Source organism: Macrotis lagotis, chromosome 8 (assembly GCF_037893015.1).
Source record: "Macrotis lagotis isolate mMagLag1 chromosome 8, bilby.v1.9.chrom.fasta, whole genome shotgun sequence".
Lineage (NCBI taxonomy): Eukaryota > Metazoa > Chordata > Mammalia > Peramelemorphia > Peramelidae > Macrotis > Macrotis lagotis.
The window spans coordinates 150,259,483-150,278,487 of NC_133665.1; the positions used below are offsets into that span (position 1 = coordinate 150,259,483).

The following is a 19,005-nucleotide window of genomic DNA, read 5'->3' on the forward strand; positions in this document are numbered from 1 at the left end:
AATGAAAAGAAAGATGTATTCCCTCCATCCAAATTTCCCTGAAAGCTTTCCATAGATCAGGATGCCAAGTTGAGAACTCTTGAGTTAGAGGTTGTGGATTTGAACCCTGATTTTAACCTTCCTTATGAGACAGGGGCCCTCACGTGACTTCACAGGGCCTCCATTTCTCCAGTTGCCTGTCAGTCACTAATCATGTATTAAGTTCCCAGGGATACCAGAAAAAACCCCAAACAGCCTTTGTTCCCGAGGAACCTACAGTCTGATAACAAATTGCAGATGACTCCTCAAAACAAGATGGATAAAGAATAAACTGGAGGGGCGGTGAGGTGGCAAAGTGGATAGAGCACCGGCCCTGGAGCCAGGAGCACCTGAGTTCAAATGTGACCTCAGACACTTAATAGTTACCTAGCTGTGTGGCCTTGGGTGAGTCACTTAACCCCATTGCCTTGCAAAAAAACCCCAACTATATAAAAAAATATACTGGAGTCATCAGAAACTAGCACAAAGGGGGATCAGGAAAAGATTTCTGTAGAAGATGGCATTTTAATGGGGTCTCAGAGGAAGCCCAGAGGCAGAGATGAGGAAGGACGGCATTGCAGGCCCCCCAGGTTGTGTCAGTTGGCTCTCTAAGGCCCACCCCAGAGCTGATGCTCGAGGCTGCCTGGCCAAGTCTCCCATTGCTATTTTCACTCTCCTTCATTATTTGACCAAATCATATATATACATACACACACACAGATATATATAAACACATAATACACATGCACATACACACATGTGTATACACATACACATACAAACATATACACACACACCTATACACATATATACACCTATATACATATACACACATGTTATATATATGTATATACACATATATATATGTGTATATATATATATATATATACATATATATATATATAAAATGTTCCATGCGTGTGTGCGTATCTGTATAAGCGCACGGGCATCTGCGTCCATCTCCGGTCTGGGCCTTTCCCCCGGGACCACCAAGGGCGCCCCGACCCGATCCTGCCTGGCGCCGAGGAGCGGCCGCGCGCATGCGCCCCGGCGCCGCCCGGAGAGGCCCCGGGCTCACGTGACCCTGCCCCGTCACATGACTCCTCGGACAACATGGCCGCGCCCGGCTCGGGGCTGACTCGGCCCCGCCGGGCCCCGCCGCCCTTCTTCCCGCTGCCGCTGCTGCTGATCCTTGGCGCCGTGGGCGCGGCCCGCGCGGCGGGGACATGCGGCTGCGGTTCTCCCCAGCGCCCCGGGACGGCGGCGCACAGATACTCCCGGGAGGCGAATGTGGCGGAGAGGCCCTCCTCCGAGCGGCCGGTGCTGCCCCCGCAGGTCGGCGGCGGGGGGAGGGGACCCCGGGGCGGGGCGGGGGCGCTGCTGCCCGGGGCCGGTGCGCTCGGAGCTCCAGGACCCGCTTCCCAGCGCGGCCTCTGTGGCGGGGTCCTGGGCACCAGGCTCCTTCTTTGGGCCTCAGTTTCCCCCTCTGTAAAAGGAGCAGGTTGGGGCCGCGACTCGGAGATGCCCCCTGCCCACTCCCCGCAGGCGCCCCTTCTGATGGCACCGACGACGCTGTGGGATCTGGATCCCCGGGCCTTCCTTACCTGCGAAGAGGCGGAGCGGAGGATCGGGGGGCCCTTGACCCCGAAGTCTCCTCCCGCCCCAAACAGCTCAGGATGGCCTCAGTGATCTTATTATCAGATAACATGCATGTTCAGGGCATCAGGGTGGTTTTGCTCACCCCCCTGGGACATTGCCAGTGAAAGAGGCTTGTGCCCTCCTGTCTGCCCAGGGAGTTTACAAAAGGCATTTGCTGATTCCTTTAGAACCTCCTCAGGGTTTGGGGTATCAGGATAGAGTGCTTGAAAGTTTTCCTCACCCTGAAACTTGTTCTGCCACCTTTTATTCTACTTGTAGTGGGCGATGTACCTGGCACCGTGACCTCAGCATCTTTTTAGTATTAGACATTTCTTCATCCAACTTTAAATCCTTCAGTAACCTGTGATTATTCCTATGATCTTAACATGCAATGAAATAATACCAGAGTCTTCATGACCATGAATCTCTCCTAAGGAGTCTATGGATATGATTTTTGTTTTTTTTTGGAGTGAGGGATGTTATGAACTTGGTTAGGAAAAAAAAATCAATCTGGCCTCAAACACTTTAATAATGACCTAGCTGTGTGGCCTTAAGCAAGCCACTTAATCCCATTGCCTTGCAAAAACCTTAAAAAAAAACAAAAAAGGAAGAACCTGGAGAAGATAAAGACTTTTCAATTTGTCCTTTCATTACTAAAGTCATTAGTAGTACTGTGTTGATATTTATAATATATTAAGAAAATAGGAGTGAGGAGGAAAAGGAAATAAAACTTGAATAGTAGAAAAGTACTTTATAGCCTGTGAAGTGCTACATAGAGGCTGACTTAGCAGGTAGGGGGAGTTCTGGAAGATAAGGCACTGTATTTGCCAACTTGGGGGCAACTAGTTGTTGCATTTGATAAAGGGTAGGGTTAGAGTCAGGAAGACTCTTCCTTAGTTCAAATAGGTCCTCAGACATTTACTAACTGTGTGACTTTGGGCAAATCTGCAAAAGGAAATGTTATTCTGTATCTTTGCCAAGAAAACATTAGATGAAGTTCAGAAGAAGGCCCAAACTGAAAAATGAACAAACTGAACAGCAACAATGGGCCAACTTGCTTTAAAAGGAGTCTTTGCAGAAAAACATCCAAAGACTCTTTAAATGAAAGCTTCATTTAAAATAAGGCTAAAGGGGTGGCTAGGTGGCGAAGTGGATAAAGCACTGGCCCTGGAGTCAGGAGTACCTGGGCTCAAATCTGGTCTCAGACACTTAATAATTACCTAGCTGTGTGGCCTTGGGCAAGCCACTTAACCCCATTTGCCTTACAAAAACCTAAAAAAATAAAATAAAGCTAAAAATCCATCTTGATGAAAGTTTTCATTTATGAAAATGATTTTGAGTTGACTGCAAATCCTAATACTTTGCAACAAAGCAAGTCCCCTTTTGTTATTTCAACCTTAAGAAATTTCTTAGTATAGCAGCTCTATTCAAGGAACATAATTTTAGAACATTAAAATTCTTTACATGATTACACAATTTAACTTGGATTAGATTTTACAGTCAGTGATCTTGCCTTCTTCCCTACCCATAAATTGTCTTTAAAGCCTAACCTGAAATAAAACTTGTTCTATGAATCTTCCTTGAACTTTTCTGACATGAGATAATCTCTCCCTTGAACTTATTTTTCTAGTAGACTTTCAGGGCAGGGCCTTTGGGCAGCTCAGTGCCTTACATAAAATAGTTTGAATGAATGCCCGGGTATCTTGCTTTGGTGTTAGGGTTGATGAAAGGCAGGTTTTGGAAACTGACAAGGAAATGAAGTCTCTGTTGCCCTTTTTTTAAGCTGTTAAAAAATCTAACTCTTGTTGCTTGACATGTTCACTGTGGTCCTAGACTAATGGAATTTTGGATTGGTCTGTTATTACTGAAGGTAGTCTGTCCTTTGCTTAGGCTGCTAAAGTTTCAGCAAGGCAAGAAGGTTAGTATTTGTTGTCTTTATGGAGGGAGAGACAGAGACAGAAAGGAGGAGGAGGAGGAGGAGGAGATGGAGGAACAAGAAGAAGAAGAAGAAATAAAAGCAGAAAAAAAGAAGAGGCAAAATGGCTGAGCGTATTCCTACCATAACTCATTTAAAGTCATGTTTCTCTACTTGCTGATATTGAATATTGTTTGTCCTCCATTTCTGAAGATGACCAGTGACATCCTAGATGACTTGTGAGTGAATTGGATTTAAGTGAGGCAGAGTTGCAAAAAGTTGTCAGCCTCGCTCTCTCTTTCAGAGTCATTGAAGTCCAGTGGCAAGTCAAAAGTCAGACCCAGGATGCAGTGAATGAATGATCTTGGCATCTTTAGCTCAGCCTTTACAGCACCTGCTTCAGCCACCTTTCTGATCATTGGAACAAATGATTTTCATCTGTTCATTCCTTCAGCAGAAGTCTTCACATGCTTGGGGTAGATATCCCCTAACTTACCAATGGGTTAGTGGCCTATTACTTCCCTCAACCTGGTTTGATCCGTCTGCTGAGACAGTGTTACTTGGGTGTGATGCTACACCTTCCTGGAGCCACAAGTCTGAGTTGAGCTAGATGGACACCAAATCTGGTTGAGCAGTCCTGAAAAGGGATCAACAAACCCTCCTACCAGAGATACTAGTTCTCCCTGAACTCTACTAATAGAGAGAAAAGAGGAGAAAAAAAGATGATATTTATAAAATACCTGTGCTTTGGGTTTGAGTCCCAGATCCCATAATTACCAGGGGTATGAGACTGGGCAATATAATATATCAATAACCCTTTGAAGTATCCCCATTGCTAGAAGATCTGGTGGGATTTGAATCTTGGTCTCTCTGATTCCAAGTCCAGATCTCTAACCACTGCACCGTCGTTTCTGTATCTGGGCACCACAAATACATATGTAACTCAGTTTATGGAGTTGTAGGTAAAGCACTTTATGAGCTGCATCCTTTTTCTGAGTACTACAAAGAATGGGAAAACAGGATGATTTCTTCATTTACTTCAGTCATTCATAAACCTGATTTGAATGAAGAGTACCAGGAATGGGCAGAGGGAGCTCCTTTCCCATTTGAATTCTTGGGGGATTATTGCTCCTGACTTGCTGATCCTGGAAGAAAGAATTGAGAGTTTTATGCATTGTTACATTTGCTCTCGGGAAGTCTTGACTGTAGACTGTGCCAAAGGCTTGTTTGGCTGTTCAGTCAAATTCCATTCTTCATAAATGCATGGACCATGGACTCCAGGCCCTTCTATTCTCCACTCTCTTGAAGTCTGTCTGAGTGAAACTTCATTATTAACATGATACTATATCCATCTCATCCTCTCCTGCCCCCTTTTCCTTTTGCTTTCAATCTTTCCCAACACTGGGGTCTTTTCTGGATTCTCCTCTTCTATGTAGCTAAAAATATTTAAATTTCGGCTTCAGTATTTGATCTCCTAGTGAATAGCACACATTAATTTTTTCAAGTTTTCAATGATTTGATCTCCTTGTTATCCAAGAGACTCTCAAATGCCAAAGGCTACTTGTTGCTTGCCATGTCTCTCCAGACTAGCTTTTAGTTTGTAAAATGGGACAACATCCACTTTGTTTGTTCAATTTGAGAAGCATATTTTATTCAGAGTAGAAGAGGTTATTTTTATCTACAACCTTTAGAATGGAAAATTGTGTAGCCTTATTTCTTCAATAAAAGAAAAAAAATTAGGACAGGAGTCCACAGTGGAAATCTTTAGAATTGTTGATATTCACCTTCAGGCAGGAGAAGATAAGAGAACAAAATTAGGTAATTAAAAAAATCTATTAAATGGCTTTCGTTTGACTTCCTTTTGGAGCGGAGGAATTGATAACTTTTCTTATAATAGGACCTGTTTGTCTTCTGGGGAAAGTTTTCCTTTTTTTATTCTCCTTTAACTCTTTTATAAAATTTATTGGTTTGTTTTTAAACTAATTTTTAACCTTTTATATTATGAATAGTCTTTTTCGAGTTTTTCCTTTTGGGGGGGCAGGACAGGTGAAAATGGAGAAATAAAGTTAAAGTAAGAGAAAACTGAGTTTCTAGGGATTGAGGAGTTTTATAAACAAATGAAGGGAATTGTAGACCTTTTGTTTTATACTGGGGCCTCATTATTACACAATTTGAACCTCTGTAAAGACTTCTAGTGCTTGGGAATCCACTGCCTCCTGAGGCTATCAGTTACCCTTGTTTCATTCTCTAGTCTTTAGAAAGATTGTTTTAAAGTCAAGACGATATTTGCTTTTTGCCTTATCTACCTTGTGATAATTAGGAGATAAGTGTTATACTGAGGTCCTTGTTTGTCTTTGATTTTGTACTTGTTTGTACATTAAAAATCAGGTTATCTAGTGGTCCATTTCTCACTTTGACAACATGTTAGATCAAGAGGCTAATGTTGATGCTAATAACACTTGTTTCCCAAAGATTCCTGAATATCTTACATAGCAGTGTTTTGGAAAGCTGGACTCAAATATTCTATACTAAGAGTCAGTGGAATATATCTCTGATTTTTCTGTTTCCTTTTCAAAATTATTCCCACTTAAATCCATGTTTCTCCTTAATTTTTCTGAGTTTCTGTCCAGGGTATCACTGTTTTTACAGGAACCTAGTTCACAACTTAGAGAAGTCACTTGAAGTTCTTTACTCTCATTAAATCCACTTATTCAATTATTTGCTAAATCTTGTCAATGTATTTCCTAAATAGATGACATATTGGGGCAGCTAGGTGTTGCAGTGGATAGAGCACTAGCCCTGCAGTCAGGAGGGCCTGAGTTCAAATTTGATTTCAAACACTTAATAATTACTTAGCTTGTGACCTTGAGCAAGTCACTTAACCCATTGCCTTGAAAAAAACAAAAAAAATGTTTACATATTTCTCCCTATTCACACCAAAACATTCCAATTCAGATCCTTATAAATTTTTACCTGAGCTATTGCCATTGCCTCCCTTTTGTTCCAAGGTTCTCCCCAATTTCATCTATCTCTCACATTTCCATGTCCTCTACTGCTTAAGAAATTTCATTGACTTCTCAAATATAAATTCTAGTCTTTGACATTTAAAAGCCTTCCCAAAACTGTCTGTTTCTGTCCTTGTCTCTTTGTCTCTGTTTCTTTCTCAGCTTTTGTCTTTGTCTGTCTCTGTCTCTGTTTTACTCTCTGTCTCTCTCTTTCTCTTTCTGTCAGTCTCTCTTTCTCCTTCCTTCCTCCCCTCCCTCTCATACTCTCTTTGCTGTTTGATGAACATAAGATTTTGTTTCCTACCTCTGCCTCTGCATGCATGAACAATTATTATTATTCCTGTGCTGGGAATCCTCTCTGTCTCCTTGACTTTCCTTCCTCCAGAGTTTAACTCAAATGTCCATCCTTTAAAAAGTCCAGATTTCTTTTGGTATATATTTTGCGCCTCTTGTTTTTGTGATCTGTGAACATATTGTATTCACATTGAAAGAAAGTATTATTCCCAGTTAAAAAGTAGGCCCCTTGGGGCTAAGAATTTTATTTTTATCTTAAAAACTTTAGGTCCCAGACTCATGCCTGGTAAATTGACATTTAATAAATGTCTTTGATTAATTGATTGTTTACAGAGTAAGTTGAAGTAGAACTCTTAACAGCTAGTTTATTCGATAAATGAGTCTCTTGCTGCACCCATATCCTTTATTTTAATGTTAACTAATGATTTTTTTTTGCCTCTTCCTCCCCCCTCCTCAATTCCTTCCTCTCCTCCTGGCTTTCTGAACAGTGACATCAGGGAATTGGACTCCTTCATAAAAGTTTCTTCCTATCCTACAGTCTATTAGAAAACTTCCAGCAGTTTAGTTCAGTGTAGCATTTATGACTCCCTTATGATCCTAAAAGATTTGACAAGTAAAATTCTCCAATCTTAAGGTCACAGAAATGAAATTGTTTTGCTTCTTCTAAGTCACTGAAGGTTTTTTTTTTTTTGGTCTTTGCAAGGCAGTGGGGTTAAGTGACTTGCCCAAGGTCACATGGCTAGGTAATTAAGTTTCTCAAGCCAAATTTGAATTTAGTCCTCTTGACTCTAGGACAGGTGCTCTAACCAAATGGAGTGTGTTTTTGAGGAAGAACCTATAGCATTCTAATGGGAAGAATCATTTTCAAAGGAGTTCTCACATCTTATGCTGATTTGTGGAGTTTAAGATGATCTTACTAATTGAAGAAAAGACATTTTTGTCTCTTATTCTTAGGATCATGGATGTAGAACTGTAAGTATAACCCTTATTTTATAGTTGAGGAAATTGAGACCCAAAGAAATGCATGGACTTCAAGGATACAGTTGGCCTGGTTTCACCCAACAGGTTCTGATGATCAGTCTAGTACTCTTCCTCCTGCACATTGAACTGACAGCACTTTTCCCTATTTTTTTCCTTCTTTTTCAGATGGCCCATATCCCTGCGGGTGTGTTTACAATGGGCACAGATGATCCTCAGATAAAGCAGGATGGGGAAGGACCAGCCAGAAGGGTCAGAATTAATTCCTTTTACATGGATTTGTACGAAGTCAGTAATGCTGAATTTGAGAAATTTGTGAATTCCACTGGCTATGTGACTGAGGTGGGTACCTCGTTCCTTTAAAATTCCTTTTAAAAATGCCTTAGTTCTTGGGAGTGGGAAAACCTGACAATGGCACAGAATAGAACAAAGATGCCTTTCCTGCAAAAGAAGGAAGGGCTGAGAGGCCCAGTTTGCTGTGGTCCCTATTACCTCTATAGCCTTGAATTGTACTTTGTAAAACCTGAGTTCTAATCACAAGGCTTAGGCAAGTCTATTAATTCCCTTAATACTGCTAAAAATAATGATAGCTTCCTTCAGGGTTTCTCAAAGCTCTCTTCTCACAACAAGCATGTTAGGTCAGTGGCACAAATGTAGTTATTCTAACATCTTTTTGACAGAGAGGAAGCTTAGTCACTTCAAGTCAAACCAGTAGTCAGGGCTAGAACTGGGATTCACCTGAGGTTCTGTTGCTTTAAATCTGGCATTCTTGCCCCCCCCCCACCTTTTAAAAATTAATGTCCTTTCTTCTTTCCCTTCCACCCCTTGAGACAGCTAGTTGGCCCAATGGATAGGAGATAGGAAGACCTGAGTTTCAGACTTTGACTAGGCATTTGACCTTATGTGAGTCACCTCACCTTTGTTTTTCTCAGTTTCCTGGGCTATAAAAATAGGTCTAATAACTGCATGTACCTTCCACAGTCCTTATTGTGAGGATTACATGAGATCATATTTGTAAGTGCTTCACATAGTGACTTAATAGTAGTGGTTGCCTAATAAATTCTTATTTCCTTCTTTCCTCTTTCTACTTTTTTGACTAGACCTTTTCAGCTTCATTGTTTCCTTCCTACCCCTTATATACAGATATTCCTCCAAATTTTGTCCTAGGCTGCCTTCTCTTTTCTCTCTTTTCCTTTGGTTGTCTTATCCATTTCTGTTGCTTGAATTCTCCCCTCAGTATGGATGATTTGCCTCTTTGTCTGTCCACCCTTCTTCCATCATGATTCCATCTAGAGCTGTAGAATTAATTTCACCAGAAATGTTTGTCTGCAGCTCAGATACTATTACATCTGTGTATGGTGGGTAATGGGGAGGACACACTCTCTATTCTGTATTATCCCACAATTAGGATAAGATTACATATTCAGAGTAGTGTTTTTTTTGTTTTTGTTTTTTTGGAATGCCTAAAAGGTTTTCTGCCATCAGAAATTCTGAGGTTCTGGAAGGTAAATTATTTGCCATTTATTTATTTATTTGTTTATTTGTTTGTTTGTTTATTTATTTTTCAAGGTAATGGGATTAAGTGACTTGCCCAAGGTCATATAGGTAATTATTAAGTTTCTGAGGTCAGATTTGAACTCAGGTCCTCCTGACTCCAGGGCTGGCGTTCTCTCCACTGAGCTAATGAATTGCCCCTCATCAGGCATTTGTTAATCACTGTGCAAGATACTTTTTTAGAAGGTATTTAATTTGTGAACTCACTGGTTGAACCAAATAGATTTTAAAAGAATAACTTGACCTGTTTCAGTTATTTGGGTAAATATTTTTCAGTGGGTCTGCTGAAGAAATGTGAGAAAGTATAAACTTTTTGTTTAAAATTTATTGTACCATTAAATCTTTTTAATACTTCTGTAAGATAAGAATAATTTTCATTTTACTAATTAGGAAATGAAAGCTCAGAAAGATTCAATGGATGCCAAAGATTATATAACTTATTAATAGTAAAACTGGAACTTGAACCCAAATTTCCTGATTTCCAAGTGATTTTGGTAGTTGTAAAGAAATCGATATGCATATAGTCACTTAAACATTTTTATTTTTCCCTTCATTCTAGGCTGAGAAATTTGGTGATTCCTTTGTCTTTGACAGCATGTTGAGTGATCAGGTGAAGAGCGACATCCATCAGGCAGTAAGAGATGTTTAATTAAATTGGGTGCTATGGATGACCTAAATACATTTGTGGGACAGTTTGAGGGGAGATAAAGGAAGGGGTGTTGATAGAAAATAATGTTCCTGAATAATGAGTTACCTGGGTCAGTGCAAATGAAATTTAACTAAAAATAAATGGGTCAAGTCCTAGATTTAATCTCAGCAAGCATTGTAAGACAGTGTGGTAGAGGATAAAGTCTACTAGCATCGGAGGAGTCAAGGCTTGGGTGTTGTTACTGACTCTGCCATTTAGTAGCTATGTCATTTTGGAAAGTCACTTTGGAAAGTAGAGATAACAACCTGTCCTGCCTATCCAACAGATTGGTTGTGAAGACAATTTTGAAATACTGTAAAACACTGTAAATTTAAGTGACTATAATGGTTGATCTCATTTGGACTCCTTTGTTGACTCCTTTGTTCACCTAAGCAATGCTTAAATTTGCTTAATTAAATAGGTCAGTGGGTCAGTTTGGATTGGAGCTTCATTGGCTACTATCCAAGGTCCTGATAGTTTTTCCCTGTTTATCATCGTCAATGCCCAGTAGAGGATTCAAATAAGAAATTTTGGTTCCAAATTATAAGAAATTTTAAGTTCTAAACTATAAGAAATTATAAGCATGCGTTCAATTTGGGAATTAGAGTTTGAATTTCAAACATTGGTGAAGAAAACATTAATTAGGATAATATTAAGAGTCTTTATGCTAAAACTTCAATTTTGAGTTTTCTGTGTATTGTGCCAGAGGTGCCTGCCTTGCAGTGTACACTCTAAAATAAAATTGCCATATCATTTTTTTTGTTCTTTGTTAAAAATGGGTCTTGAAGCTTATTCTGTCCTTACTAATTTTAATTATAGCTGTGTGTATAGGTCTGTGTATCTTTATGCATGAATGGCAACTTAATAACAATAACCTTAGCAAATTTGAATAAGTAAATAAATAATGAGTAAAATCCCAACTAAAGCCCCATAATGTAATTTATTGCTTTTATTTAAAGAAAAAGCTCCATAAAGATAGCAATAATGGGGGCGGCTAGGTGGCGTAGTGGATAAAGCACCAGCCTTGGAGTCAGGAGTACCTGGATTCAAATCCGGCCTCAGACACTTAATAATTACCTAGCTGTGTGGCCTTGGGCAAGTCACTTAACCCCATTTGCCTTGCCAAAAACCTAAAAAAAAAATAGCAATAATAGTTTAATCTGTTTTTTTCTTGTCTTTTGAATTTCTTTTTTTAAAAAACCTAATAATAAATGCTTTAAGGTAAAATAAAACATATTGAAAGAATTCGAGGAAGAACTGAATAGACAATGGGAAAAATGTCTCAGAAGATGAATTTCTCACGACTTTTTTATTTTCTCCACCTTAAATATTCTCCTGAAGCAACAGAATATAAATAAGTAAAATAAATTCACTCATTGACCATATTGAGATATATGTTTCATTCCATAGCTATGCTCTGCCACTTCTGCTGAGATTAGGGAGCTGTATCATGTTCCAATTCCCCATCCCCCCCCATTATTTTTCACTTGAAGAGATTCTGATTGGTGCTACCTCCCAGCTCACATCCCTGCATATTTTGTTCCTGGTGATTTTAAGGATTTTTTTCTTGTTTTAGTACATTTGAAGTTTGCTGGTAGATATTAGCCTTTTCAGTTTTCTCTCTTGAGATTATGGGAGGTCTTTCTAAAAATTTCTTGTGTAACTCACTAAAGTATACAATCAAATTATATTCTTTGGTAATTATAGGATTTCATTAATGGAGATTTTCTTTCCTTCATCCTTCAGACTTTCTCTTTTGTATTCTATTATGTCCCAGACTTAACCCAATTGAGCTCTTTTCTGAGCTTGGTATTTTATTTCAGTCTAGTTGTTCTTGTATTGATTTGATCTTGTTTTTATTGTATTCATGGGGATTTTCACATGTCTCTCTACTTGTTTCTCTTGCTGAATTTTTTCATCTTCTGAGACATTTTTTCCTATTGTCTATCTGGTTCTTCTTTGAATTCTTTCAATGTGTTTTATTTTACCTTAAAGCATTTACTATTACCCTGTTACCTATTAATTTTTCTTCTGATCCCCCCCCTCCCATAATATTTTTTGTGGCATCAGAAGCCTTCTTTATACTCATTAACTTTTGGGTGAGTTTTCATTTTTCTAATGGGATTTTCCAGCAATTTCATTTCTTTTTCATGTTTTTGAGATTTGTTTTGATGGGGAGCCTGTTAAGTCATGCTCCATTGCCTTTTAAGCAATAAAATCATTGATTTTTGGATGATTTGGTGGGGGGGGTATTTATTTTTGTTTATAGTCTAGTTGACTTCTTAGAGGGTGGGTCGCGGAATGACAAAAATAGGAGTCAAAGGACATAATTTGAATAGAATGAGAAGTTTAAAAAAAAGGAGACAGAAGGAATTGAAGGGTCAGAGGACCAAAATGAGACTGCCTTTCCCAATGAAGGAATAGAATCCTTTTTTTTTTAAATAAGTGTTTGTTGAACTCCTATGAGAAGTGAATCTATATATTCATGGTACACTGCCCACTCCTTTCAAAGCTGTTAAGCCAAAAAATGAAATCCTTCAAGCTAGTGTTTCTCTTCTGCTCAGAGCAGTGTAGTGACATGTTAACCACTGAAAAAAAGAGTGGTGTGATATTCTCAAAATATTTCCAGGAATACTGGAAAAGATTTTAGACAGGCTTCCTCTTCTACTACCCCTCCCTCCTCCCATACAAGTTTTTAGCACTATGGATACAAATTGACTCACTCCCTACAAGTTTGTGTTTGGAAATTAGGTTGCACAATAAGTGCTTATGTATTTATGGTTTACCTAAGGAGCTAGAGATCAGTCAGAGCTGGTTTTTTAATGTGTTTGCAACTCAGCATCAGGTGCTTATTTGAAGATACTAGGCTTAGCTCACTAGGTATTTGCAATTATGATTGCCATTTGCACTTGCAGATATGTTGCCTCCTGTCACTCGAGAATCTCTACACGCATTAGATGTAAAAAGGCGTGACAGATTATTGCCAGGTTCCTGATTGCACCTGGTAAGTAAATAGTGAAGTCTCTCTGTTCATATCTAGGACAAGGACAAGTAGCTCTTACGGGATTATAGTGTTGATCACTTGCTTAAATGACCTCTAATGGAAAATCAAACCTTTTAAGTGTATTTGGAAAGGACTGAAGCTCATAAAAGGAATCTGTTTCATTGATGTTCTTTGTAAGTTGATTTACTTACTGTGTTTTTTTTTTAGGTCCTGAAGGCAGGGAATGGGGAGGAGATACATTGATTTAAGACTCAAGTTTGTTTTTTGTAGAATAACTCGTACTCATTGCAGACTTGTGGTTCCAAAGAATCTTCTGTTTTCATATTCAGGATATTAGGTAAAAAATGCTTGTTCTTGGCTTTTTTTTGTTGTTTGATACTTTGAGGCAAAGGCAATGATCTTGAAGGAGAGATTTGATAAGAGGTGGGACTGGGACCAGGTTTTTGTATTGTTTGATCTTGGGTGGCTTTCTGTCTCTGGGAAGGATAATATTAGGAGATTGTTCTTTGCTTTGGTTTTAATAAAGTGTATTATTAGTATATCTCTCAAATCTCTGGCATGAGGAATAAATGTGGGGTAGGAATACAGGAAGATAAGGATGTTCTGACTCAGTTGGCAGGTTTCCCATGTGACCAGTGGTTTAACTCCTTGCTTGTGATGTGGCCTTGTCCAACTTGTTAATAATTTAGAAAAGCAAATTCCTGAGAAAGTTGTCTCTTGATAAAGGAAGGTGGAATTCTGTTTTGAGATTCTCCTCTGTGATCAAAAGGATATACCAGTTAGTCTCATTCCACACATAGTAAGACATCAGGGTTATAAAGAAGTCATTGTAAAGTGAAAGAGAGCTCTTTCTCAAAGAAATGGTGAGGATTTTTGTTTGTTTGTTCGTTTGTTTGTTTAGATGATGCTAGGGAAGAGTTAAGGTAAGATGTCAGTGTGCCCTTGGTCATCTTGTAAACAAAAATGAGTAAATTCGATAGCTTGGGCTTAGAACTGTTAAGGGCTAGGGATTTGAGTCAGTTACATAAATGAACACAAACTGTAAGAGAGCTGTCTTAAGGCCAGACAAAAAAATCTACTTTCTCTCCAAAAAAAAAAAAAATCCAAGGTTTTAGAAATCTAAGTAAGGTTTAAATGCATAGTAATGCAAGGCAGAGTAAGTTTTCAGAATGGCACGCTTCAGTGGATAGTAAAAGTAAATTAAAATAAGCCAAAGCAGGTGCTATACAAAATCAGTCAGCATTGTATCAGATGTTACCTTAGTTGATTTTTTTTTTAATTAATTCAACAACAGCTCACTAATAGTCCCATTTAGCCTTGGGGAGTGTCCTCTTTGGCATCACTAAATATTTTTCTCCCTGAATCAACAACTGAGTTTTGTGGATTGGTTTGTCTTGCATCTTTCTTTCTCCACACTATAATCTGCTTCTCTTTCTGGCCTGCAACAAAATGGCCTTAAATAAAAGCTGTTTTGCTTGGTTGAGAGCTTTAGGAGTGTCCAGATGACACAATGGGCAGTCCAGTGTCCCTGGAGTCAGGAAGACCAGAGTAAAGATCGGTCCACTTGCTAACCAGGCAAATTGTTTAACCTCCTTATAGTTTTCTTATGAGGGTAAAATGCACTAATATTTGTTAAGTGCTTTATAAATCTTAAACCACTGCCTATATACTAGCTATTATTATCTGGTATTTCTGAACTCAGCTTTGTCCTAGCTGCCATCTATGTTTTGAATAGATTGAGTATTTTTATGGAGGAGCTTCTCTCGCTGCAGTGGTGGATGGTTTGTGTGTCTTTGGACCTTTGTTTTGGTGCAACAAAACCCTCCCACATTGATGCTCATACCTGCAGCCACTGACCATATTGCTCTTCACGTGGGAATATGATATTCTTGGCAGTAGATAGACTTTCCTTTCCTCCTCAGATGTTAATGAATTCTGTCTGGTTGGTCTCCTTAGTGACCAAGGTCAAACAATGGCCTGACCAAGGTTAGGAGTATGATTCATTAAACAAAATGAAAATGGTATAGAGGATTGGACACCATGAACTTGACCTCCAAAGCATTGAAATCTTGTATTCCATTATCTTGAGGCTAACTGTTCATTCCCCCCCACCAAGGTACAATGATATTTAAGAAAGATTCTGTTATGACTGTATAGTCCAGCTGTCCTTTTATGGAAATCTGATATAAAATAATACAATTTATTTACTGGGAGTAATTATTTTTCAAAGGAACTCCCTCCTTTAAAAGGAACTCCCTAATATTAGCCAACTCACTTTAAATTTTGGGAATTTCCCAAACTATACTTTTGGTCTACACTAGTGCTTCCTTCTGGATAAGATCTTTACCAGAATATCCTCCCTGCCTTTTTTCTTTTGTGTATTGTCTTTCCCCATTAGATTGTAAATTCTTTGACCGCCAGCACTGCCTTCCTTATGTCTACTTTTGTATCCCTGAGCTCAGCACAGTGCTCCATGAATGCTTACTGATTGATTCTTCATTCCCAGCTCCATGGCTGTCTTGGGACTATTGCGTTGAGTGCCCATTGGCTTGGAATGCCCTTCCTCACCTCTCATAGATTCTCTGCCTTCCTTCCAGACTCGAACATCCCTTTCTGCTGATGTCTTTCCCAGATTCCACTAGCATCTCATTCCTTCTCAAAGATTACCTTCCATTTAATCTGCACACGTCTCAAATGTTTCTGCAACCAAACATTGTCTACCCTTGTAGAATCTTAAGTTCCTTCACAGCAGAAGCTTTTCACTTGTTCTTTGTGTCCTTAGTGCTTGATGCTTAATATATCCTGATGATTGATGAGGTATTCATGATTCCCTCAAATCCTCCTTTCACCATTTAAGACTAGAAACTTGGGGCCGCTAGAGCACCAGCCCTGGAGTCAGGAGTACCTGAGTTCAAGTCCGGCCTCAGATACTTAATAATTACCTAGCTGTGTGGCCTTGGGCAAGCCACTTAACCCCACTGCCTTGCAAAAACCTTAAAAAAAAAAAGACTAGAAACTACTCTGGCCTTTTTTGAAGCCCAGATAAGGAAGTGAAAGTAAATTTGATTAATCAAACATCAGAGAGCATCCAGTAAAACTTAGGAGACAAGACTAGAGTTGTTCAGGATAATAATGGATAGAGAAAGATGTTGAGTGTTTAGGAGAGATTGGACTAGCTGTGTGAACCTGGACAAGTCACTTAGCTTCTCTGTGATTTATCCATCTCCCAGGGTTGCTTTGAGGATAAATGTGATACTGTTTGTAAAATGATTTGCCAGCCTATGAAAGATTATGTTTTCTGTTCTCCGCTTTATTCACTTGGCATTACATCAAGGAAGTCTTAACCATATTTCTCTGTATTTATTCTGTTTGTCATTTCTTACATTATAATAATTTTTCATTGTATTCATCTGATACAGTTTATCTTTTGCTGTGCTTGAAACCTTTCTTTTTGTCAATGACTAGAGGAAATCTCTGGATCACAGGATATAGACATTTTTGCCACTATATTTGTATAATTCCAAATTGCTTTCCAGACTGGCTATACCAAAGCTTTTTTCTTTATATACAGTACTCTGTAAACTACTGCACAGTTGAATAAATTGAAAGTGTTTCTCAGGCTTCTTGACAACTTGGAATTGTAAACACTAAGATGTCTTTGATCTTGAACTGTATATTTTCTTTCCTTAAGGTAATGTGTTGGTTCTTATGATTGGTGTTTAGTTGCTTATATTCAGAAATTTGTACAGTTTTTTTCATATTACTTCCTATATGTTTTCAATTATGTTTTATGATCCTTAAGGTGTCTCAGCTCATCCTATCGTCAGTATCAGTAACAATTACTTTATTCAGCATTGTTATTATTTGCTTTTTTTTCAGATTGTCCTCTTTATTATGTTTGTATTCCAAATATGTCGTTCTTTCTTTCACTTCTTTGGTGGTGGTGGTGGGGGTTTCTCTTGATTCAAGTTTTTCTACTTTGCTAAAAAGAGGCCATAAATTCTAGCATTGGTTCTTACCTAGCTGGATCTCTTGTGTTTTTCATTTCCCTTTTGAAACATTCTGAAATATTCTGTTGTTTCATGTAGTTTGAGATTCTACAGAATTCTGTGAGTAATCAAGCATTAGTTTAATTTCTTTGTGTTATGATCTTTATTCAGAGAAATTTGTAATCTTTTTTATGATTTAGTATTCATCCTTTCTTTTACATTTAGAGTCCTCTGTTAATTTACCTATGTATGCTCTTAAGTTTTTAAAAAGTCTTGTAAAAGAAAGTCTTTTAAAAATGCATATATGAGTGTATACAACATTTGTATGTGGTTTAGATCATTTTTTCTGTCTATCATTAGAAATATACCCATAATTATGAGGAGATAATTCAAAAGCTGAGGCATGGGTGTGTGTGTGTGTGTGTGTGTGTGTGTGTGTGTGTGTGTGTGTGTGTGTCTCAGCCTTAAACCACATAGAGCAATGATGAGAGACCTTGTTGCCATCCTAAAAAGCTTCTGGGAAAACAGCTGGATTTCAGGCCTCTTTCATTTAGACCCAGTGTTGACTCTCTCATTATCCCCTTCCCCAGGACTATCTAAGATTCTTTCATTCTTTCTTTCTTTCTATGACTGGGCAGAGTTGACTTTAGTTATTTTTTCAGGGTTTTTGGAGTTTGGGAGGTGCGAGTTCTAAGCTGTCTCTGTAGCCTTTGTGGTTATCTAACCTGATTTCCCTCCCATCCCCCAGGTTCCCAGGCAGAATGAATAACATCTGCTCATTGCAGTTGTGGGGGGAGTGGGCATCAGTTTGTGTGGGTCCCAAAACTCTAAAGTTAAAGTGGAATTGCCAAAATATAGTAAGGAAGAGGTGTTGAGTGAGTATGATTATATTTGTTTAATTCCTAATGCTGTTACTTTAATCCACTTCTTGCTTTCTTGTTCTGTTAAGGGCAGCTTGTTGTGCAGTGGATAGAGCACTGGCCTTGGAATCAGGAGGACAGGAGTTTGAATCTGTCCTCAGACACTTGGTTCATACTAGATGTTGGGCAAGTCACTTGACTGATTGCCTCACATCCAGGGCCATCTCCAGGTGTTCTGATTCATATCTGGTCACTGGACCCAGATGACTCAGGAGGAAAAAGTGGGGCTGGTGACTTAGCACCCCCTCCCCCCCCCTCCCCCAAATCCAATTCATATGGTCTTCTTTGAAAATGAAGGACATTGGGTGGTGAAGTGGAAAGAGCACCAACCCTGGAGTCAGGAGGTTTTGAGTTCAAATCTAGCTTCAGACACTTAATAATTACCTAGCTGTGTGACCTTGGGCAAGTCACTTAACCCCATTGCCTTGCAAAAAGCCAAAAAAAGAAAAGAAAGGAAAGGAAAAGAAAAGAAAAGAAAAGAAAAGAAAAGAAAGGACAAAACATTCTTGTCCTGTGGATTCAGCTTTAATTACTTCACCTCTGATACATAATTCCTTTTCTTTGTCTTTTTTTGAATCAGTTGATAGTAAAGAAAATTTCTAGTCCTTTCTCTTGTTGGTCCCACAAACATGTTCACAAAGAGAAAATGCTTTTTGTTGTAGATTAAGAGTGTTAGTATGTAAGTTTATCTTTCTGTATGCTCACTGAAAGCTTCCTTGGTACAATTCCAATAGTATATAGGATGACAGAGATGATAAGTACTTTATATTCTTCTCACTTGATTTTGATCTTTTTTGCTGGACTTCTATATTTTCAAAGCTTTTTGTTTGGTGAAGTTTGGAGATTGAGTAATATGTGTGGGAACATCTATTAAAAAGATTATTCTTTGGGTTTTATGGATCAGTGTTATATTTGGGCAATCATGGGCAGTAGTTTAGTTAGTGATAATGGTCTAGTTCTAGTAGTTTATTGGTTGAGTTCTTCAGAATATTTTGAGGTCTG

General features: G+C 38.7%; 1 protein-coding gene across 1 annotated transcript in view; it reads left to right on the top strand.

The window, feature by feature from the left end:
- Positions 1–1,092: 1,092 nt before the first annotated feature.
- The window catches only part of SUMF1 (sulfatase modifying factor 1), a 91,183-nt gene continuing 73,270 nt past the window's right edge, over positions 1,093–19,005 (top strand). Inside the window, exons 1-3 of the mRNA XM_074198684.1 lie at positions 1,093–1,353; positions 8,017–8,190; positions 9,962–10,036. Of these exons, the coding sequence (XP_074054785.1) occupies positions 1,132–1,353; positions 8,017–8,190; positions 9,962–10,036 (471 nt within the window). The 5' untranslated portion in view covers positions 1,093–1,131. The remainder of the gene's footprint in view (positions 1,354–8,016; positions 8,191–9,961; positions 10,037–19,005) is intronic.